The sequence below is a fragment of the Macrosteles quadrilineatus genome, unplaced genomic scaffold (assembly GCF_028750875.1).
Source record: "Macrosteles quadrilineatus isolate MER2022 unplaced genomic scaffold, UCM_ALF_1.0 Scaffold_1__1_contigs__length_201487025, whole genome shotgun sequence".
Taxonomy (NCBI): Eukaryota; Metazoa; Arthropoda; class Insecta; order Hemiptera; family Cicadellidae; genus Macrosteles; species Macrosteles quadrilineatus.
The window spans coordinates 125,983,559-126,008,544 of NW_026542594.1; the positions used below are offsets into that span (position 1 = coordinate 125,983,559).

Genomic DNA, 24,986 nt, shown 5'->3' on the forward strand with positions numbered 1-24,986 from the left:
TATTCTTATGGAGAATATTGTAAAATGTTGTAGTTTGCTTGTTTATGGATATATTTTGATCAAACTTGGCAAATTTATTTATTTTATACTAAGCAATTAATATTTTACTAATAAATACACTTTATTAGTTACCTTGTAGCAGCAAACCTAGGTACTCGTTAAAGCTAATGTTATTTAAATTGTTTTAATGGGAAATCAATTCAGACAAATGGAAATTCGCTTATTTGGCAGGTTGGCTTCGACGGGGGTATTTGAGATTTGTAAAGTAATTTTTATAAAACATTTTAATTTCAAAGCTGCCCAAAATGTAATGGATAGAAACTAAAACACATAATATCAAAGGTTTTTATTTGAAAATAATTTGATCCATTGTACAAACTATTTTTCTCTCTCAGCAAGCTATAGAGGAACTGCCGTTAATACTGTAGGTTGATACTTTCTTGGCTCCTGGATGAGGTGATCATCTGAAACAAAACATCGTTTTATCTCTAGAATTGTTTTTATTAAATGTTGACTTAAACTCAAAATCCAGACTAGCTTTTCAAATAAGGTTTCACTGATTAGATTTGTAGTTCATGTAATGCGTGTGTGTTTATTTATTAAAGATGAAAATGTTCACAATCACATTCCACTATTTTTTAAATGAAAAGTACTGCTTATAATATACAGGGTGACCATTGAGTCTTAGGACGACTTTATAACTTTTAAACGACAAACGATATCACAACCAAATTTGGTATACCGTTACTGGAAATTGTAAGCTACTTTTCTGTGTACATGGTGGTCGGATATCACCTTTGGGAGACGGCCCGTCGGGGGTAGAAGAAAATTTAATGACAGCCTATGTTGAGTTGTACATCATTTTAAAGGTCTACTTCAACTGAAAACAATGCCGCAAACCGCACTTCAAAAGGTTGATCCTGTGCAAAATGGCAGATGTTCAAAGATTTTCAAAATTAGCCAATTTCTTTAAATTAAAACACTTTTTTTAATCTTTAAACAACTGTCATTTTTTAACGGATGGTCCTTTTGAAGTACGGTTTGCGGCATTGTATCCTACTAATAAATACCTTTAATTTGATGTGCATATCAACCTCTGCTTCCTTTCAAGATTTACTTCCGACTCGTTGTGGGCCGTCGCCCTGAAGAGTTATTTGGATCACTGAATGTGAAGTTATGGGGATCATTTTAAAGGGAATTTTAAGCAAAGAAGAATGCCGCAAACCGTACTTCAACAGGACCATCCGTTAAAAAATGACAGTTGTTTAAAGATTTAAAAAAGTGTTCTAATTTAAAGAAATTGGCTAATTTTGAAAATCTTTCAACATCTGCCATTTTGCGCAAGATCAACCTTTTGAAGAGCGGTTTGCGGCATTGTTTTCAGTTAAAGTAGACCTTTAAAATGATGTGCAACTCAACATAGGCTGTCATTAAAGATTTTCCTCTGACCCCCGACGGGCCGTCCCCCAAAGGTGATATCCGACCACCATGTACACAGAAAAGTAGCTTACAATTTCCAGTAACGGTATACCAAATTTGGTTGTGATATCGTTTGTCGTTTAAAAGTTATAAAGTCGTCCTAAGACTTAACGGTCACCCTGTATAATGTAGATACAGAAAAAATTGTTTTTCTTTTCTTTTGATTTCAACTTTCTAATATGCCATAAGCACATCTAGCATAAACATCATTTCAAGGATAAGTTTTAAAATCCAAACAAATCAATAATTTGAACTACATGGTTATAATAATCTAACCCTAACTGGTTTGGAATTTTGACTGTAGTTTCAATACTCAACTTTCAAATGCTATTAAAGACTGTAGTGAAAATCAACTACCATTATTTTTGGACAGTTTTGTAGACAACATGAACAATATTTTGTAATACTTCTTACTAATATACAACCAATGTTTTAACTTCAATGAGTTCAGTTAATTATAGGGGGCTAAGTTACCTTTTCTTGTTATAGAGAATACTTTGGAAATACCCTTAAGGTAAAAAATCTGTGGTATAATTTAAAGTGAGTTCAAAAATGATTCACTTTAACCCCTTGTGATGAAATATTCTACTACACACAGGTTTATTCTTCATCAATGGCAGGTCCAGGGCTAGTTTTCGGAGGGGGCCATTCTATCGAGGGTGTGGGGTTATTCTAATTCTAGGCCAGCATTGCCTCAACTTCCGGGGGGTCCGGGAAATTTTGGAAAAGTTATACTTACAAAGTCGACATTTTAAGCACTCTGACGAAGAAAAAGTTCAATCTCTTGTAAATGTAATCTGAAAGGGAGAGTTTAAATGCAAAACTTCCTTAAACCATTGATAACCTTTTTCTGTTCTTACCAGCCCTGTAATTTCACCTATTTATTTTTAAATGTTTTATTTCATAATGTCGACGCGCATTGTATTCCTTTAACAATGATTGTTTCAGAAAATAAAAAAGTTCCTCGCTTACTACATTTTTGACGTTTTTAGTGCTGTTAAAAATCAACCATCAATCTTAATTTGCCTAAATAAACTATAAAAAAATGTGTTAAGGTTCAAACTAACTACACAAAAATAAGCACTGTCTAAAAATATATAAATTTGAAATCTTTATGTTAAAAAATAAGTGTAGCAAAGGTATGTTTGTGTAAAAGAGAGAGGTCCATACGACCCGCTGGTGGCGCCGGTCTCAGTATCCCACCATTTTGAATGGTGGGCACGGCCCGTTTTTCTACCACACAGCGCGCCAGTATCCAGGGGAGTATTACATTAAACATACTCCTTATTAAGTTATAATATAGATGGTATCTGCACTATATTTCCCAGCCAGGCGGGGGAGCGTGCGACACTGAGACGTTGATGATGTATACACTTGAACGCACATGTCTACGTGAGTGAATACTCTGTAGAAACGACAGTGTGGTAGTCAGGTAGACATCGGCAACGTTGCACTCGTAGTACTGTAATGGCGGTTGTTCAATCATGAGTCTAGACTAACCTAACTTAGAAAACAGATAAGCAAAGCTTAAGCCTTAAACGCTTCCATTACTTACCATTATAATTTTGTCATGTGTTTGTGCTTAAGTGGAGGGATGCACATAGGTTGAATCTTGTAAAACTGTGTTACTAATAAAAAAACCGTAACAAAACCAACTCCACTGACTACTGAGCCGCATTTTTTATAGCGGGTAGTAGGATGTACTGTATGACTGACACACTGACGTGAGGAAGGCATAGGATGGTGGGAAACGGGGATGTGCGCGGCAATTTTGAAGTCATTTTTTCAGATTATAAAGCTTAAAAAAACCTGATTCTCGGGGGGGGGGGGGGGCATGGCCCCTATGGCCCCCTCTCTGGAACCGCCACTGTTCTCCATGTTGTTTAACTGTCTATTTGTATTGGAGATATATGGCAAAGGCCGCTATGGCCATCATCTAACACCTCTCTAACAGGCTATCTTTCTAACAGAGTTTATTATTTATTTAAGTTCCAGTTTTATTATTTTAACTCTTTTTGATAATGTTTAGTTATCTAAGTTACTTTAATTATGATTAAATGAGGATTGTCCAAAATTAAAGTCTCCATTGAGCTCCCATCGCAGCCAAGCGGAACACAGTTAAAATCTCAGACTATAATTTTGTTTATTTATTCATCCTCTAGTATTCCAGCTGGTCTCCACTCCTATGTAATTAGTCTTGTCACAGTATTCAAAGACATTGTGAAAGAAATTGACGCTTCCGCCAAGTATGAATCATGTTTTAGGTTACTATAGGCTAGGTTGGTGGTAAACCTCTTTTGATCAATTTTGCCAGTTATAGATTGTATGCAGAAAAGTGCTTTAGTAGAAAATGTGCATAAGTGGCTCAGCAGGAACGCAGGGGACTTGTAGAAGGTCGTAGACATCTGCTCAAGGGGGTATCAGCAGGTATTCATCAGTTTCCATTCAAACATTGATTGAATTTGAGGGAACTTTGATAGTCTTAAAGAGATGTTCCCTGTTAAATCGAAAATCACACACCATGATCTGGATTTACGATTCAGGGTAATGAGTTTTCAAGTTAGGTCGGGCATCACAGATTTTGGGCCCGAGGCAGCAATGTCGAGGGTTCGGATCATGGTCACTGCCATAAACATTTGATCAGTTCCTACTCTACCGGCTTACCTCTTGCTTTGCTGAATATGTTATACAACGGGCAAAATCAAGGTTAAACCTCAAGGCTTCCAACCTCTTAAAAAAAATCCTCTTTTTTTGGTCGCCAATTTAAATGAGACGAATGAATGACAGAAGTTGGCCTACACCATGAAAATACTGTACACATGTTTAAAACTACCCCTGTACTCCCTCCACCTCATGCACACATTTCCTAACTCCAACTACTTTACTCCATTCAAGTCCATCAGCTGGCGATGGACTTCAATAGCGGTTGATGACTGAGACCACAGGAAAATAATCATAGAATGAGAATGTGATTTATATTTGGTGGGGGCGTAAATTCTTTTTCACAACATTTTTGAATACTTTGACGAGAGGACCATCTAGTAGGGGTGGGAACCTGTTAGAATGGTACCGTAGTGGATGAAGGATCACAATGTTGGTATTGCATTTGAACGAGCTAGCTTGACTGTGATGGTGTGATGTAGTCTTTGTACGACCAACCCTTGTACATTATTTCAAGGATTTATTATTGATGCATTAATCTGAGTAAAACCTTGATTAATTTTTTATTTAGTTTTTATATTACCCTGTGGGTGCCCATGGTGTTGACAGAATATTCAGGCAGTCTACAGTGGCGGATTATCCATTAGGCACAATAGGTAACTGCCTAGGTCTGCAGGTCTCAGGGGGTTGCAGACAGAAAAATTTTAAAAATGTAAAAATAGTTTGAAAAAGCTTAAAAAACTAACAAATTTAAAGCATGTTTCTTAAAATTTCCTGGGGGAGGGCCCCCGAAACCCCCATCCACCTGGGGGTATTCCATAACCCCCCAGATCTCCCGGTAGCTCTTGCCACACCCCAGTTAAAAGTCTGAAATGACGCCCATGGGGGGGCCCAAGTTTACATTTGCCTAGGGGCCGCTGAGGTCATAATCCGCCACTGGCAGTGTAGAACTAGACCCTCTTACCTGGAATAACAGTTGTTGGATTACAACCTCTGACCGGGTAAAAATATAGATGGCACTAAACTTTAAAACATATTGTGAGTTGAACCGATCATTTCAATGAATCTAGTGACTTCCGTTCCCATTCTTAACACTACAATAAAATATAATAGTTTACCAAGCAAGTCTAGTTATTTAATAACTATCTGATTAACATTTTAAAGCGTGATTGTACACAATTAATCGATTGAATAGTTTGATTGCAATTGTGTGTGTTTGATGATAAATTCCTAGTATAGTAATGATATTACATTGTCAAAATTCAACTTTGTGTGTTTCTAACGAAGTACCAGTACTGTATTCCTATATTTCAGATTACCGGTAGGTACTATATGGAAAAGGCTGTCTTTCTAATGCTACTGTACAGTTTGTCCTATTAGTTTGACATAGTTAAAATAAGAATGGATTATTTGGTAAGTCATAAATAAGTAATTTACTTCTCTAAATAAACTAAAGTAAATTACTTCTCTTCTAAACTAATTTTGATTCAAAAACTGACGTCTGGGGATAGAATGTCTAGTGCTAGCAATAGTCAAAGATACTTCCTACCTCAGTCTGTTTCCTATTGGAGCGGGGCCCTCTAAGTGCAAGGATGAGCAGTGTTCTCAGGAGGCACACAGCTTGAGGCCCCCGCCGTCCCATTTTGGTCACATTTTCCTGGCAGACTCTCATTCGAATACACCCCCTTCAGTGCATTTAATTGTCTTCGAATTAGCAAAAGTTCTGCCTCTCTTCTTGCAATGCTTTCTCGGACCAAGACCAAAGCCCTTCTAATCATCAGTCTCTCCTCAGCTAGCCTTTTCAGTTCTTCGTCGATTGCCCATCTCCTCAATGCACTTCTTTTTCTCTGTAAAAAGAACAAATTATGTGATAAGAAATGTGCTTTCCTTGTTTATTCTAATGGTTGCTGAGGAAAAAATTCAATGCAATCAATCGCAGATTTACTACCTACTATTTATTTACTACATTATTAAGTAGGCTATTTTAAGGATTTTTTAGGGTAACCGATACCGAAATGGGGTGAAGTTCACTCTGGCAAAAGAATTCCGAAAATCTTTATACTATGGCCTACACACAAAAAGAACAAGTCAAGTCTTCTCAACTCTTCTTTTGCCACAAATTCTGTCAGTGGCGAAATGACATGGTAACTGGGACTGATAACTTTTTTCTTTTTGATGTCCCCAGGCACAAAAACACTACAGTTTTCGCTCAAATCCATATATATTATACCGAAGCACAATATTATATTGACACTGACACTGATCAAATAATGGAGCTGGTAATAACCACAACTCATTGCTTTTTTTCTTTGAGTTTACCGGTACCCTGTTACCACAATGCTCATGCTCACCGTAAAGGTATTTTCAGAACGAGGATTCCCCATCGTTAAAATATATGTCAAACAACACAAATAAAGTTATAGGAACACCAGTATAATAGGTACTCAATGATTTGCAATCCTGTTTATTAGAAATAGTTTTCAATTCCGTTTGCCCTCTATTGTCGCCAATTTGTTAGGTTATGTTTGCGAGCGTGTGCTATGACAACAAACCACCAGTACACATGGTCTCGACTATGGTCGTCTGCTGCTGCTCCCGCCACTTGAGATGACCTTGTGTCGCTAACCCTCGCGAACGCGAGTCCCCCTATTTCACCCCCTCAGCAAAACGGACGTTACAAACTAGGGGGTAAAGTTCCGAGCGCCAACTTTTGCGTTGCCCAACATGATTTGACTGAATTAAAGGAAGAATTAAAAGTATCTTTTCACGGTAGCGAATTTATTCATAACGATTTAAATTATAAAACCTAGAGTTTACGGGCCGGAATTTCACCCCCGGACTTTTACCCCCTTCGCGAGTTTGGCTCCAAATGTTGCCCGAATTTCCCCTGAATTTTTACCCCTATCTATATATAGAATTTGGTGAGAATAATATTACTTGTACATAAATGGTCTGTTGTAGAAAGACGTATAATCAGCTAACTATTATTTACCACTATTAACTACCTAAACGTGTTTCTCTCCAAAATATTATCATTATAAAAAATAATTATAATAGCTAATTTCTATATCTGGCCAGGGGGTAAAGTTCCGGGGAAAAGACCCTGGACGAAAAAATCCGGGGGGAAATCCTTAAAGCCGTACATCTTCAGTTGCCTAAACCCTAGGTATATGAACAGGGGGTAAAATTCCGGCTTTTATTGCTAATCTAATCCATCACGCTCTGTTTATTTTTATTAAACTCCAGTATCCGAGAGGGTAAAATTCTGACCGCAAACAAAACTTGAGAGCACTCAGATCACTATAGACTACCGTCAGCTCTGCTCAGGGGGGTACGGTAAAATTCCAGGGGGATATAATTCCTGCGACCCGTAGCTGCCCCCCGTGACTACAACACAACCATAAGGGTTGACGACCAAAATGTAGACGTCTGTTCGCAAACGATGTCGATGCTGGCGGTGGCGGGAGCAGTTATTTCTCCTTACTATTTGCAAGCAGAAACGACTCCAATGTAAAATGAAAATCCAAATGTGCATGTTTGCCCGCTGTATGTGACAAAGGGATACGTCTTCCTCGTATACTCTGCGGGCTGCGGCGCGTATATGCATTGGGCTTTATAAATGAGAGCATATTTATACCAAGTGACGCCAACGACGGCGCACCTATAAGCTGCAGAAAAGTGCAGCCTCGAAGTGTATTGTGTTATACTGTATAGTATATGGAAGCTTTTTAAACGACTCCGCATCGAGTCAAGTGCTGGAAACATGATCACAATAAAACCCTACCCAACACGTATATGGTTTATTGATAGTTAAGTTTTGAAGCATGGGAATGGTAGTCGATCCATTAAATATTTCATACCGTATCTAATACACTCTAAACTAATTTATTTAACTATCTTATACTTATACATACATATTAATATTATTTATTACAATTACTAAATGACCGAATTTATTATGCTGATTTTCAGTGATTTTAGAGCTACATAATTAATATTTCGATAAACAAGTGGTAAGTTAATTTAGATGATAGGCTTTCACGGTCACAGAGATTGTAAAATCTAGGTCTTTGGGTGATAACCGCGTCGTTGAAAGAGGGCATCGTGCACGATGCAAGCGGCGAACGGAAACCTGAGCGGCACGGCGGCGGTGGTGGCTACGATACAAGCGGCGCATTTAACGCTCATCGAATTTCCCTCGTTGTAGGAGACAGTTTAGTCGAAGATGGCAATCTGTGATGGCCCGTAAGACGTATTTCAACTATTGTTGTTATCTGACGATTCTCTTTTTTAAGACAAACTTAACTCCCACTTCGTCCCATAGTTTTCTGGTGACTTGTGTTTGTAAAACTAGTGCTGGTCATTCCACAAACATTCTGAACTGCTACTCACTTATTAACACTTATAATTGAGAATCACTCAACTCCACCTCTGTCTTCTTGAGTTTGGCTGGAGGCTCGCATGTTTGCTGCTGTTCCTCTGACATTTTTGGCTGAACTGATACATGACTACCCTGAGCGGCGAGCGGTGTTTTTGCGAAAATCGGTTTGGTCTTGGAACCATGAGTAGCGCTGAGCGGCGTCGCTTACCACAGCTCGCCGCTCAGACGTAAGGCCGGTTTCACACGAGCCACAAACGTGCCACAATCGTTGGCAGAAACGCGCCACTTGCAGCGCTCAATCGCGTGGGACCTTTCAGACGGCAAAAGCATGATTCCGCGATTTCCATCAGTTTATCGCCATTTCATACCGCACCTCCCTGAAATAAACCAAAACACCAGTCCGCTTGGAAAAACTACGAGTGCAGTTCAGTGCTACAATGGACGATGAAGAAGATTTATTTTTTATAATGCTTCTTCGTGCGGTACGACGTCATAGAGTAATTATTTGAGTAATCTTTACATTCTTGTACCCACAACACTGGCCTACACCCTACTTTTACGATAAAACAGTCTGTGTCAAAGTCAGATATAACTTAATGTGAAATAAAAATTCGAAACAATACAGGGTGACTGGTTGTTTTGACTGTCTGAGTGGCAATAACCAGCTACAAACGCCAAAATTGTCGAGAACAGAGCCACTGCATGCGATTGCAGCGCGTTCTAGCGCCAAACGCGAAAAGACGCCACTTCGTGTGAAAGGCACGCCGCGTTCCTATGTTAAGTGAATGGGGCTATCCTTTTTTGCGTCAGCCAGCGATTCTCGCGCCACAAGCGCGCCACAACTGTCAGAAGCAGCGTTTCGCGATTGTCGGGCGTTTTGTGGCTCGTGTGAAACCGGCCTAACGCTTGCCACCTTGGAAAAATGCCGCTCATGCCGCTCGCCGCTCGTATCGTACCCGGTGTCCGGTGTAGTGGGAAACGACACTCTGCCAACGCTGCTTCCTATTGTATGTTGCGGAGGGTAGGTTTTCTAGGGAGCAGGTACCTATCACATCAGCTTGCGTTTTACCCAATAAACCCAGGAATCGCCCAGAATTATTCGTGGGGTGGGAGACAAGGTCGTAGATGCAGGAAGCAGGGGCAATAACATTGGAGCCTTCTACGAAATAAAAAATACTATTACTAGAAAACTACTATAATCTTAAGCATTTACGACTCAGGAGGTGACAATGGATTGTGAATATCCGCCATAAATAAGCCTCGTTTTATTTCAAGATTCAAAAATATGCAAATACCTTAAACAAATTAAGTTAGGTTTTATGCTTATTTCAATACGATATTTGATAGTGATTTTCTAAGTAAAAAACTTATGTTAATAAACTAATTGTACTTGGAGAAGTACAACGTTTTAACCATGCTTCACAACAACACGCTGGCATAGAAGAGAGAAATATGCCTTTAAAAATAACATAAAAACAGTTATGGAACTTAATTTTTTATAAAAACACAAGTGAACTAGAGTAAAATAGTCAGGGCCAAAGTCGAGGACATCAAATGTACAGGTTTTTAATAATAAATATTCGTCAGGTTATTTTGCCAAATAACATAGATTTATGATTGATTAAAATAAAATGATTTAATATTAACTATTTGTTGGGTTTATCTTTGCTTTGAAGCTTGCTATGTCGCACACCTTTTATAACCCCTTCTCTACTTCCAATCCCATACAACATCTTTTAAAATAACCTATAGGGAATTTCCGGGGAGAACAGACTCAGAGCTATACATGTGCCCTACCGTTTGTTGTGGAGGGTTGGTTTCTCAAGAACCACTGTTTGGCAGACTGTCCTACACTCAAGACTATATATTCATATATTCAATGTTAGTAGAGGGCGGACGTTTCCGACGTGTAGCAGCTATCCATCCATCTTTGGGGCAAACTACTTTCAACCCAGTGGTACTATTCAATAAGTGCTAAGGTAATTGTTTATTTTTAGATAAGGTAATTGTTTATTTGTAGATATTTTACTTGATTAAAAAGTCCCAAACGTCAAAAACTATTCGTTAAAATGTTTATATTCGTGTGTCCACAACACTATAACTTGTGTGGTCCAACTTTTATGTCATAGGCTGGATAAAGTTGCATGAGTTCGCGTAACAGCAAGATCACACGACACATGATGTGTACTGGTGCGTAACAGGAATGATATTACACGAGTTTTTTCACATATTACCCCTTAATTTTTTTTTTTTAATTTTTCACATATTACCCTTAAAACATAAAAACGGTCAATTTTCATTACCGGTACCGCTTTTGTTTGTAGAACTAAAAAATAATAATTTAGTATACAATTATTTCACTCATTAGTTACGCAAAAGGAAAAACACGTACATTTAAAATTGTTATGTTATTATTATGAAGGGTTAAGTCATTTGTATACTTTTCTTGTTTATGGATACATTATGATCAAATTTATTGATTTCATACTTATCTAATAGGCTAACAATTAACTTTTTTCTGTCGCAAACCTAAGAACACATGAAACTTAAGGTTAGTTTAGTTGGGAATAAATCATACAGGTTAAAGGAAATATTTATGTAAAAAACCAATCGGGTGAATACAACACTTACTTATAAGTCTTTTTGCCGAGAGGGCATTTACTAGGTGTTTCTTTTTCTAAAACTACAACCTACAGTATTAAAAATATTTGTAAGACTCACCTACTTCATGGATTTCATAAAACTAAATAATATGGCTTTCAAGCTTACAGTTGTTTTTAAATAAAAAATACTTCTACAGGATGAACCGTCCATAACTTAATAAAGGTTGCAAAAAATCTTTTATTTTAGAATTAATGTGCTGTTGATAGATGGACGACATTCTGGTTATCCGACAGTTATTATCTGACGACATTTTATTTACACTTTCTAAGAAGCAGATATTAAAGACACCCTTTAAATTGGAAAGCCTAGTGAGATATTTATATTAGGTTTCAGTTATCATTTTATTGGCTTAAAGACTCTATATTTTAACGCCTGAAGCAATAATTTTTTTCTTATATCATTAGATCATTCAATTGCTATAGGCAAATACACAATACAATTTAATTGTATCAACATTAAACATTTTCGCTTAAAACTAAAAAAATATAATGTTGAAATGAAAAAAACTACTGAAAAAGATACTGCTATAAAAACTGTGAAAGAAGAACACAATTAAAAAATATATGTAAACAAGGATCAAATCTATTTTATATTTCTATTGAAAGAATTTTGAAGGATATTCCATTTCCCATATTTCTCTAAACATTTTAAATATATTTTAAGTATGGTATTTGAGTCTTGGGAGAGTTCCATATTAAATATTAAGAACATATAACAATAAACAAATGTACGACTTTTGTTCTAAAGTTTATATTCATAAAAGCCATTGAAATTGATTAAAATATCTTCATTATTTCATGCTCTTAAGGTAGAATTCCTATGCAGCGACTCTCATGAACCTGGACCGACTGGAACTAGTTTGTCAACAGAACTAGTCGACCCTTACAGTTACCCTTACAGTTGAACTAGTTGACCCTTACAGAGTTGAGTTCCCTCTTACAGAGCATGATTTGAACGTGTTATAAGCCAATCATCGGTCTCAGGTAAGAGACACGACTCTCGGCTTTTTAAAAAATGCTTCGTTTCGTGTTTTGTCCGACTTTGAAGGATGTAGAGGCAGAGATAATTTGCAGTAGACTACCTCCAGCTCTCCTACAATCACTGCGGGAGACAACTTATTTAGAGGATTTTTTACTAACTAAAACGACTTTAAAACGTAAGAAAATTTAATATTTTTTGAATGGATAAATTGTATTTCTTAAATTTGAAGTCAGATTTGTTTGTCAACCTTTATAAGATTTAAATTATTTAAAAACATTCAACTTTACTAAGGTTTTAGAGGAAGTCGATTTCGTAGCCATCTCTCGGTGATCTGACGAACTATAAGTGACGCTAGCGCAACTAGCAGTGATTTGGCGAACTAAGACTAAACAAACTGACAGCACATAGCAAATGTTTCCAGTATTCGCCTTCGCCATTCGGTCGTGCTTTTGAGTATAAAGTCGTATTTGACGTTTATTTACTGCTAATGAGACTCTTGCTCTTTTAAATAATATATTATAATTACATATCCTATGGATGATTTTTATTACTTAACAATGTTATATAGCAGTAAAAGCATGCATTACTATTTAGAGTACATGTAGGCTATCAGGTAACTTAAGGTAACTTGGGATAATTTTAGCTCACCTTTAGAGTAAGATGACAACGTCTATATGGCAAAACTGTCACCGTCATTCATTTAAATTAAGTGCTCGATTATTACAACAAAGCTATGCTGTCGACGAAGCTAACTCCCACCTACCCTCATTGTCTGTGCGTATAGACACGTTCACATAACAATGCAAATACAGTACTGCGTAGTGTAAATCACTTCGTTTGACGAGCGCCGGCGTGTCTACTTAACCTTTATTAGTGGATGCATTACATTATAGGGAGCAGGGGCGTCATTCTGGGGGGGGGGAGGGGGCATTTCCCCTTCTGGTTCCTGGGCTAGAGAAAAAATATGCTGTTCTAGCTAATATACACATATTTTCTCCTGTCAAGTCCTAAAAAGCACAGCAGACAAAAATCTGGCTATTCTTGTACAGTAATTTGAAACAAAAATAGGTATATTATTTTTAAGTGTCTCTAATAAAACATACAATCTATAATAATAGTTCACACTTATACAGTAGTACACGTATTGGTTGAAATCATAATGGTAGAACCAATTGTTCTTTATAGTGTAGACATCAGCTATCAGGGGTTTACTGCTTATTATTTAATTTGTGCGGCGACACCTGTGGTTACTTTACTGCCTTAATTTTGTTTTTATTGCTTTTAACAATTAAAATAAGCTTAAACCCCTATTTTTTGTTCCAAAACTGCAAAACTTTCAGGGGGGTCTCTCAGACCCCCCCCGGTGTTTGCCCCCCTCAAGGATTTGGTGAAATGACGCCACTGTTTAGCCAATTGATAATATAGCTGCAAGAATATAGTTTTTGGCGTCAAGAATGTTTGATCAAGAACAAAGTGTTGCGAGGTCACAAAACACAGATCTTAGTGAAGACTGGCATGACCTTATCATGTTAATTTAAACGATCTGCATGTTTTTGATAAATTATATTGCTATAGTGTGTCCAAGGGGGGTAAAGGGGGGTCGTCACAATATTATGGATTATGAAATGTAGAGGGGAGTTGTTAGATTTAAATTATAAACCCTGGGTGGTCGATAAAATTTATTGTTCTTTGTGTAACCTGAATAAAAATGGAACTGTTTTTCACTTTGTGGCAAGGTGACCCGTGTTTAAAGATCTTAGAAAATTTCATTTACATAAATTAACTATTTTTTATCACGAATTCTTATCTCATCTAAATGGGAGGGATTGGCGAGGTTTGGGTAACTTTATTAAACTAGCCTGGGTCCGTAGGCGAGGGCTAGTAAATGAATTTAATAAAAAAAATCATAACTTGATGGGAATATTCTGTTCTAAAGGTAGGTACCGGTAATCTTCTGAAAGGCATGTGACAAAAAGCACCCATGAATTAAGCAGTTTAAAACATTATACAGTATACTAGCATTTACTATTCAAAGATATTAGGCTATTTGATGATAAATCCCAATAATCATATGCTATGTTTTTTTTTTCTTTCGTGTTATTAGAGCAGTATTTTTATGTTTCAGAATTCTTACATTGCAAGGAAAAAATATTTCTTTTATAAAGTAACAAATTAGAAATGAATAGTTAGCTTTTAGGAAGGATCATGATATTTTTTATCTCAAAGATTTATTATTTAACTGTTTACTGAATAAGGAAATTCTTGGTTTAACTAAAAAAAACTGTATGTTAGAATATATATCTGTATCCTTGATAAAAGTATTGTGTGTATGTATGTATTTACTTACAGTATAGCCTAGGTATGATGTGCATGTGTGTTAGTATGTGTCGAGGTATGTGTAGGCTTTAGATTAGATTCCTTGGTGTGGTTCAAAAATAGGAATGAATGTGTGTGCTTTTATGTTCGTTTTATTTATTTTGTATATGAGTGCAGTGTTGATTGTAATTAGGTAGTGGAAGTGGAAGTGGACTTTGCCAACCAGACAGACGGTCAAATGACTATTGTCTTTTGTGCATAAAAAGAATACAATTTGTAAATTTGTACACTATTCAGGAAATAAAGCACTGTTATCTATCTATCTATCTATATAGTGTGTCAAAGAAAACCCTTTAAAGTAATGTTTAGACCCACAGATCTTTCAGTTGCTCTCCAAACAATTAGTTTTTGGATCCACCCCACCCCTGACTTTACCCTCTAGCCTATTCTGTATTTTACACATAGGTACTTACTATTTTTCTACCTCTGAAACTGAAATCAATTCATGTTAATTCCAAATTAGGTCTTGACATTTTGCTTATTTAGCAGCTATTACTGCTCTTGACGCTGAGACAATTTTATTAGTAAGTTAACCTATTTTATTTTTTACTTGTGAAAGTTTCTCGGAGTAACTAACTTCATTGTTGCTAGGGCTACACAGCACAATAAATTCTGTTTTAAACTAATTTAGGTTAAATCGTAATAAAAAATTTATTTTTAGTTTCTACAAATTACAGTGTAAGGTAATATAAGTGAAATGAGATGCTAGTAATGGACTATGTGATTGTACGACAGACACTAGTGGACTTTATCAGAGAGAGGTGAGACTAACACTCAGTCGAAGGAGGAAGTGAATGATTCTGACATTCTGATGGCTGTACCTGAAGAGGTAACATTAATCTGCCCTGGCATAATTGGTAAACATTGTTCATGCCACATGATTAAAGGAAACATCATTTAATTTATTCGGAGAAGACACATTAATCTGTACCTGTTTTGGAATCCTCCAAAATGCTTATGTTTGAACAGGTTTACATTTAATTAGTCATTAGTCATTAGTATTAGTAGTGACTATATAGTGCAGTTGCACTCTTGACCGTCATGGACAGTTGGCAGCGTATATATATCTTTGGGGTGGCGGAATTGTACCCCCTGCAGGTTAGTGACGTCACGATGACGTCTCATTTTCTCGACCAAAACGGCGTGTCCGGGCTGGAATTGTACCCCCCTCATAAAACTTTGATATTGTTATGCACGAGTGGTTTAATTTAATCCACTGCCATCTAAAAAATTGTACGGACCGGAATTGTACCCCCCTGGAATTGTACCCCCTCAGTTAGAACTCACTTTTATTTGGCCAGTGTACGGGGCGGAATTGTACCCCTCTGGAATTGTACCCCCTTCAGTCTAGTCCTTCTTATAGGACCGGAATTGTACCCCCCTGGAATTGTACCCCCTGGTGACCGCAGAAGAAGATGTACGTCCCGGAATTGTACCCCCTCCCTCCATTTCACCCAGGAGCTTGTCTATTGTGATTACCAAGTAAAATCAAAACAATAGTTATGTTGGATTTTAGAGAGGAATCACGCGAAAGTGAACTGAACCAAGTTACCCGACACCTAATGAATTGCTTGTTGTGAAAGGATATTCTAAGAAACTGCAAATTAAGGCCATTCCGAGTTACGTGCGATAGGCCTAACAGACTTCTTTGTACGTTATTCATTAATATTTTCTTAACCTTCCCAAGTACTAACTGTTCATGGGTTAGCTTAAATTCACATAGTTTAAAACTTTGACAAACTGTGAAATACTTTGTACCAGATACCTACAACTAAATTTTACAACAAGTATTTTGTCCACCTTTGCCAGTAATAGCTGTTAATAATTTGTTATTTAATTATATAATTTACAGTAAAAAATACAGTCTGTGACTAAATTGCTTATTGACCTATAATTCCAGAAATTAAGTATTATTTACGACGGCTCATTTTGCTTAACATCCGTCCTTTTACGGAAAACCATTGGCGAATATTACGCTACAATTAATTATACATCCTCAAGCTCAATTTCTGACCACGGTAGCTGCACTTATGTGCTGTAACATACTAAATGCATGATTAAGAGGGGAAAATTAGAGGTTACTGTAATAAAGAAAAATGTAAAATAGGCGGATTGTAAATTCAGTAAAAGTTTGTAAATATTATTAAAAAAACATAATTTGGTTTATAGAGTTGCATATTTAATTATGTTTTAATGTTTCATTCTCTACTACTTCATTTTCATAAAACCAATTAAGTTTATCGAGTGGGTGGGGGTACAATTCCAGCCCGTACACAAGCCGAGCTAGCTGTCCAAGAGGGGGGTACAATTCCGGGGAGTACAATTCCACCCCGTACACATTTGGCTTTCTGATGGGGAGTACAATTCCAGGGGGGTACAATTCCACCCCGTACGTAAATATTTTGATGTTGGCAGGGGGTACAATTCCGGGGGGTACAATTCCAGGGGGGTAAAATTCCGGGCCGTACATTCTAGGTTTTTATAATTTGATGTGTTCTGATTAAATTCACAACCGTGAAAATATACGTTTAATTCCACGTTTAATCCATCGAGCTGATGTCGCGAAACTCAAAAGTTCGCAGCCGAAATTTTACCCCCTGGTTTGTGACGTCACGTTTGCCCAGGGGGTAAAATTCCAGGGGGATAAAAATCCGCTACCCCGTGGAATTGTACCCCCCCCCCCTAGGCGTGACGTCAAAATGACGTCAACGATCGCAGGGGGGTACAATTCCAGGGGGGTACAATTCCGGCGACCCATATCTTGAAGAAGAGGAGGGAAAAGGAATTAACTCAAATTAGTCAATCCAACCTAACCATACATAAAATAAATCAATCCTGTTAAATATATCTTTTTAACAAATATTTGTATTGCATACTTTCCCTGAAAAAAAAAAAAAACTATGGAAATTCTATTGAATGCCTTGACATTATACACATTTCCTAGTCAAAGTGTATACAATCCTATTGTTATAATTCTTTTTCATACTTTTTATAAAAGCTTCAGGCATTGTAGGTATAGAATATAGCAGTTCTAAACAATGCTTATAATATATGTACTTTGACAGTAACATATAAACGACTTTACCAAAGTTACGATGCATTTTCATGAAAGCTAACAGCTGTTTTAATTTTAATGCTTCCTTTTCTGTTTACTTTAGTTACTATTATTTACTAGTAACTAATAAATAATAGTTACTAGTATGTTACGCATTAGAATGGCTAATGCTAACAAGGAAACAAAAGTCTAAAATAAGTTCCACGATCTATGTTATACTTTGCTTGCAATGCAGGCGTTCTGTAGAATGCTAGTCAAAGTATATAAGTAGCTTTATTTCATACATTGTCTGGTTCAGTTTAGGCAATGTATAAAGTCCTTCGACTAGAGGGACTCATTCGAATAAAAATGTTCACATTTGCTGTTAAAATCTGATATTTTACTGGCTTTTATATGGTGTAAATTCCAGGATTTTAGCAGACTATGTTCCAATCATGGGTAAGGTGACTGCGTCAAATCCAGCGATCGTGTGGACCTTACAAACAATATCTGTCATATTTGGTTCGATACTGTGACATTATACTCATCGCGTCAGTACCACACACTTTATGTCAACAAAATTGTTTTGAGTCACCCTTGCATATATCGTATAATATTAATAACTTCACGAGGAATATTCTATAAAGGTTACACGTCCGACATGCGTTTCGGACCACATCGTGTCATGGATATAAAGTGGACACCATAAGTGGAGTTGTAAAACTAGTTTGTTTCTCAGTCTAAAACTAACGAAATGCCTAATTACAAGTATTTTTAATATATTAACCATGTATAGTGATGTTGACGTGCCAGAGTTGCCTACTCTCATACATGCTCAATTTAGTTAAAAAAATAAAACATATTTATGTATACAGTAAACCTTAACAATTTAGCAATATGTAATCATAGACAAAAAGAATTAAATATAGACTGTCAGCCGTGCTGTGTTTACCATGGTTACCATAAGTTCTGGCGCACACCGCTGGGAGCGCCGTGTAGTTACGTAGCGCGTATGCCGTAACTACATGGCACTCCAAGCGGTGTGCGCCAGAACCTATGGTGACCGCAGGACAGCTTACGGTCTATATTTAATTATTTTTGTCTATGGTATAATACAGGGTTTTCAGATAAGCGTCCAATATAATGTTAAATTGTACATACCTTTCAATAAAACGTTTTTGCTTTTGTATAGGCCTTTTCATAAAAATTAAACCATACTTTCTCCATATACTATGTATAGGGAGAGAAAGTAAAAAATTAAATATCTCCTCCACAGAGGTATATACAAAGTCCAGCTTTGTACCTAATATGAAGGCTGGGCAATCCAGTAGGAGAAGCAATCAAAATGCAACTAACTATTTGTGATTCATGATTCATGCTTTGTCCATGCACACCACAGCTACTCTACATACATGGCAAATTAAGACATTAATACAAGGCTCTGGTCAGTGGTCACTGCAATTTAGTACGTGCTTCCAGGACAGGAGCGTGACCACGCCACCAAAGAGGCCCAGTGTGCTGTTGTACATCTCAAGGTATTTAGTGGTGACGCCACCATGGTGGCCTACTGTAAAGGACCCTAATAGTGACTATCTACAAACGTGCGAAAACTTTGTTTTTTTTGCGTACGTAGCAAAAAGTTCAAAAAATACTACTCGTGCTACCCGGCAGTGCTAAACGTGCAACGTATTATCACTTGTGATCTCACAGCTGTTAGTTGTAACTTTCAAATATACAACAATGAGACTGACAATTCACTACGTTGTGTAAGCAAAACATAATTATACTTGCTAACTAGTTATTAATAATCTGTATACAGGATGTCCCGTAAATAGCTTAAGCTCAAAAATATTAGGGTTAAGTTTTATGGGTCGGAATGGAAAGAAAATTAAGTACAGTATAAAATATTTTTCAATATCCCTTTTTACCAAGATACTATCCATTTTGTTTTTTTATAAAAAGTTTACCTGTAGGACACAACTAGAAATCGTGATTTATCAACTATTCACAACTGTACAACTGTACAGATTGTTATTTTGTTTTATTATTCATCATGCTAGGCGTTTCCATTTGCAGTTAAATTAAAACACGAATATCGCAGCTGTTAGCGCTATCGTGTACACGTTACAGCTGATCAAAACGGATTAACACGACCTACCTGATTACCTACCGTGGCTGTACAGTATTATCAGAATGAATCACCTGGCTTCGTTGATAAAAAAATTCGCCACATTTTTGCTTTGTGCTTAAATCACTTAAGCTATCAAAAGAGAAACTCCTGTGTAATAAATTAGGCACTTAGAAAATTACCGCAATTCCTTAAACGGCTCTTTAAGCTGCAATTAGTGTAAGTGGTGATTGTATCGATTCTTACTTGTGTGGATTTATGCATATGCACTTACACAAACAACTGAATTGGTCAAGTCTTAGTTGCCACCATAAATAAATTGTATGCCTATATTTGTGTCCCAATTGTGTTTTGTTAATTGTTCTGTATATTAATGATAGATATTGCCAAGTGTTTTCATTTCAGTATATATGTTTTACATTCACAATTTAAAATTATTTTATTGGATACAGGGTGTTGTTTTTATCGCAACCCAAATTAAAAGTACAGCGAGACTCATTTTGATGACAAAGCAAGCTATGTTGGTATCCCTTTTTACTTCATTGCCGATCAGCTGATATGGGTTGCTGCATGGTTAGCTATGAGTTTGGTGTTTACTTATTTATTTATAAACGGTTGCACCATTTTTACAAGAAAAATACAATTGTCTTACAGAAAGAAGAAGCAGAGGAAAAACATAGTGTCTTTGCGATTATCACAGGCCAGTACAAAAGTAGTTAAAAACTGGAAAACAAGACTTCAATAACAAGACATAAAAGATAAATAACAACTATAAATAACAAACTATAAATAACCAACTATGAATAGACTATGAATGAACTATGAATGTTGTTAAAGCTATGGAAATTTATTTTAAAATACACTTAACATGCTGTTTTCAAAAGCTCAAATAGAGTATACAGAGTGATAATTAATTCAACCTTATAACTTTAAAACGAGAATAAATATCACAATTAAATTTGGCATGTCATTATTGGTAATAGTGAGCTACTTTTTTGTGTAAATGGTGATTGGATGTCACCTATGGGGGACGACCCATAGGGAGTAAGTTGAAAATCTTAAAGGTAGGCATAAGTCGATATGTACATCAAATTGAAGGTCTTGTTGAACTAAAAACAATGCCGCAAACCGGTCCTAAAATAGACAACCACGTCGAAAATGGCAGCCGTTCAGATTTCTTGAATCCGCCATTTTGAAAATTTAAACGGCTGCCACTTTTTACTCAGTTGCTCTTTTGAGCGAAAACTTGCAGCTTTGTATTCTAATAATAAAGACCTTTAAATGAAGGTGTTTCTCAATCTATGCTTACGTTTATAATTTTCTTGCGTTTTCTAGCGGCGGGCCCCGAATAGAAGAGGTGTAGTGTATTTTTAATAGCATTGCAAATTCAACGAATCTCTGAACAGCTGTCATTTCTTATCTGATTGTCCATTTGGGGTCCGGTCTGTGGCATTGTTTTTAGTTCAACAAGATATTCAATTTGATGTACATATATATTTGTTCTTACCTTTAAAACCATTATTTAAATTTTAACGCTTTCTTATAAGTTATAATGGTTAAACTTACCTTGTCTGACAATCCCTAACATGTGTTGTTAAATTAATTTTCCAAATTCGATTTAAACAATATTTATTAATAAGCAAACTACAACAGTTTGTTTCCATCAAAATAGCAGGGGAATTTCTAACATACAGTTTTTGGATTTTTCTCTTTAACAAAATGTTGTTTAATGATACAACAATGCTTCAATGTCCAGAATTGTTTATATCTTTTAGTTCTACACGATGGTAGTAATAAAAGTGGTGTACTTTTATGTTTTTAATGTAAAAAAAATTTTAAATTTCATAACACCCCGTCCCTATAACCCGATTTTGCTGGTTCGCGAGCTCATTCAAATTGATGCCACCCTACACGCCTCATACCAAGTTTCATCAAAATCGTACCAAAACTACTTGAGTTATTGTGAAATAATTAGTTTAATTCTCGCAAGAAAGTAGTGCGCCCCTAAGAATATATATCCCCTGGCTAGATGTAAACAGCAAAAGGTAGCAACAACCAGAATCAAAATCGAACCTCATTGGAATAGTGACTGCTTCTGATGGTTGGTACATTTTACTCTATTTTATAGATGCTGCTTTATGGAATACATGATAGCTTAGATGTGCGTACTGCTCGATTTTTACCAAGATAAGTCTAGCCTAAAACCATGTAAATGCTCAAGGATGCAAAGCAGCTTATACACGTATACATCTTCACACGCCAATATACCTCATTAGCTACACAATTTTCCATTTTTGTTACTAATTTATTTAAATTTAGAGTCTATCGCAGTCATTTTAGTAGGGCGATTCTATAATATTCGAGATAATGTTAAAATTTGTTGAAGATTTTAGATTGAAGCATTTGTTATTCCAAAACTAATAAAATATAGGCAAACAGATCTTTACATGAACATTATAGTTATAATTTATGATAACTTCAGGTCGCAGATTTTCAAAGCTTGGGTGACGTTCCACCCAGGAGTTGGCCAATATTCTTCAACATAAGCTTACTTCAAGTTTGGTATCAACTTAAAATGGTTTACGATAGCTGCATATAGTTAATCGTTAGTTGCTATTTCTGCAACTAGTTTCGGTTCGTCTGAACCATCATCAGGCCTCAAGCTGTCAGGTGATCACTGCATTTGAAGGTCGTCAACAGAGTATATAAATAAAACATATACGACACACGAACGAGAAACGAATACATAATGGTTCTTATCAATTTCTAGTACTGTCTAGACTTTACTTCAGATCGGTCACGTTCCTTTTTGTCAATGTTTCTTTTGTGTATTTTTATGTATTCTATGTTTTCGTTCTAGCTAGTTTTTTTTTAATAGTTGCAGAAACAACAACAAAACAAAGGATTACTATATGCAGGTATTGTAAACCATTTATGTATAATACAGTAATCCGGAGGATAAACAACTCTTTGAAAATGAAGTTTGGTATCAAATTAAAGGTTTATTAAATCTATACTATAATATGAGTAACGTTTGCACACAATGATTAAAAAACCGGCTCCTATGATTTCCTGTAAATTGTTAGAAATGTCATAGTTTTAGGCTAAAACAATACGCATGATAGTGGCTATCAGTGGCTGTTCTGGGAAAAATGTCTTTCGTTAAAAACTAAAAATGAAATTTTAACGTTTTTAACATTAGTCTTATAGCAAGTAGCTATGGCAGTTTTAAGAAAGTATAAATAAATAAATTGTAACATATGCTTGTAACAAATCATCTACAGTACAAAGGCAAATTACTAAATATAGTACAAAATAAAAGGATAACCCTACGAATTCTATTTAGCATCGTTTATAAAATCCACTTGGGGTGTATTACAACTATTCAAAAAACGTAGAGTCTTTTACCTCAAAACAATATATACTAGACTAGGCCAATATTGTATTAAAACTCAAAAGGAACAGAGAAGGACGTTTTGTAGTTTTCAGTGATGTTAAATGAACGTTGTTTTAACGATGCGGAATGGGCGGGTTGTTCGATGATTCTAAAATAGAAACGGTATGGGCCATAAACATAAACAATAATAACCCGGAAATAAACATGTTTGTATTATTATTTCAATGCAACTGTGAAAAATTTCCAAAACACATGTAGGGATTATTAGTATAGATTCTATCCAGTGACGTCATTCTTTTATTATTATGATCCATACCGTGTCTGTTCTAATATCCGTTCCGCGATGCCAATGACTAACATGCTGCAACCAGAGAACACATTCGCAACTCGCAACAATGCTGGTCAACAGCTGATGTTAAATTGTATAGCGACATATGAGATTGTTATTGAAATTTATTTTAAATATTTATTTTCAATATAGACTGTTCGTCTGTATGGAAACGTTTGTTAAGTAAAGGTACGTTTTGCTTGGAGCGACAGGTGCGACTGTCGCTCCAAGCAAAACGTACCTTAAACTAAGAATGAAGAGAGGTCTACCGAAGAGAAATTGGTTTTACAGCTTAATTAAAAGTGGAAAAAATTAAAATGAAGATGATTTACACGTAAAACAAGTAGCTGTAAGGTATATGTTTTAATAGTTTAACTAAGAGTTCCAAATTAATAGTTTTATTTAGACTTATTCTAAATGTGATTCGTAATAAAAACTAACCTCTTCACACTCGTGTAAATCATATGCTATAGACTCTATCGTATTATAAGAAATAGACATTTGAAGCATAAAGTAAAAGCAATGCCGTTTTTGTCTCGCAAACTCGAAAACCACAGTCATCTTAGAGTATTCAGAGTGTTTATTTGGAGTTTTAGCACATTTCCCTATAAAGAAGTAGCTACTGTATTACCGTAGGTGGCATGGTAAGACCTGGGCCCGGGACCGATATACTTTTTCATTTTGATGTCCCTAGAGGCCAAAACCACTATTCGTGCAAATTTGCCTTACACCTTCAAGCCAAATATTATCGAAATCGGGCAAAAATTATTTAAGTTATCGCGTTCACGGACGTTTAGGGCCTATACAGTGTTAGTAAAAAGTCTGGAGACCCCCTGTTAATTTTTAACGGCCCACACTAGAAAAACTAAACTCTACTTTTTGGGGGACCTGGCAAAAGAAAACCAACAACGCAAACTAGAGGTATCTATCACAATCCAGTAAAAAATGGCAGCCGATTGAAATTCTCAGAAGTTAAATTAACTTACAGCTTTCCAAGTCTGGAGACCCCCTGTAAATTTTGTAACGGCTCATACTAGAAAAAATAAACTCTGCACACCTTTATGGCATGTTATGAAGTACTTTTTGGGCATAACCATCACTTGGTGTACATCCCCAAAATGGGGGATTTTGGGGGAAACTCAAAAATTTCAAACGGCAATACCCATCGAGTGACCCCTCATTTTGAAGTTCCTGAGAAAAGAAAACTAACAACTCAAACTAGAGGTCTCTATCTCAATCCATTAAAAAATGCAGCTGATTGAAATCTTTAGAAATCAGAATTAACTTGCAATTTTATATTAAATTGACTGCCATATTTTACTGTGTTAAAATAGAGACCTCTAGTTTGCATTGTTAGTTTTCTTTTATCACGCCCTTCAAATTGAGAGGTCACTCTATGGGGCTTACCGTTTGAAACTTTTGAGTTTCCCCCAAAATCCCCCATTTTGGGGATGTACACGAAGTGGTGGTTATGCCCAAAAAGTACTTCATCACATGCCATAAAGGTGTGCCGAGTTTAGTTTTTTTAGTACGAGCCGTTACCTTTAACTAACCCTA

General features: G+C 36.2%; 1 protein-coding gene across 1 annotated transcript in view; it reads right to left on the reverse strand.

Moving 5' to 3' along the window:
• Positions 1 to 387: 387 nt before the first annotated feature.
• LOC128982800 (uncharacterized) overlaps positions 388 to 24,986 on the reverse strand; it is a 29,854-nt gene continuing 5,255 nt past the window's right edge. Inside the window, exons 3-4 of the mRNA XM_054401817.1 lie at positions 5,690 to 5,987; positions 388 to 464 (exon numbers count right to left, since the gene is read on the reverse strand). Of these exons, the coding sequence (XP_054257792.1) occupies positions 5,721 to 5,987 (267 nt within the window). The 3' untranslated portion in view covers positions 388 to 464; positions 5,690 to 5,720. The remainder of the gene's footprint in view (positions 465 to 5,689; positions 5,988 to 24,986) is intronic.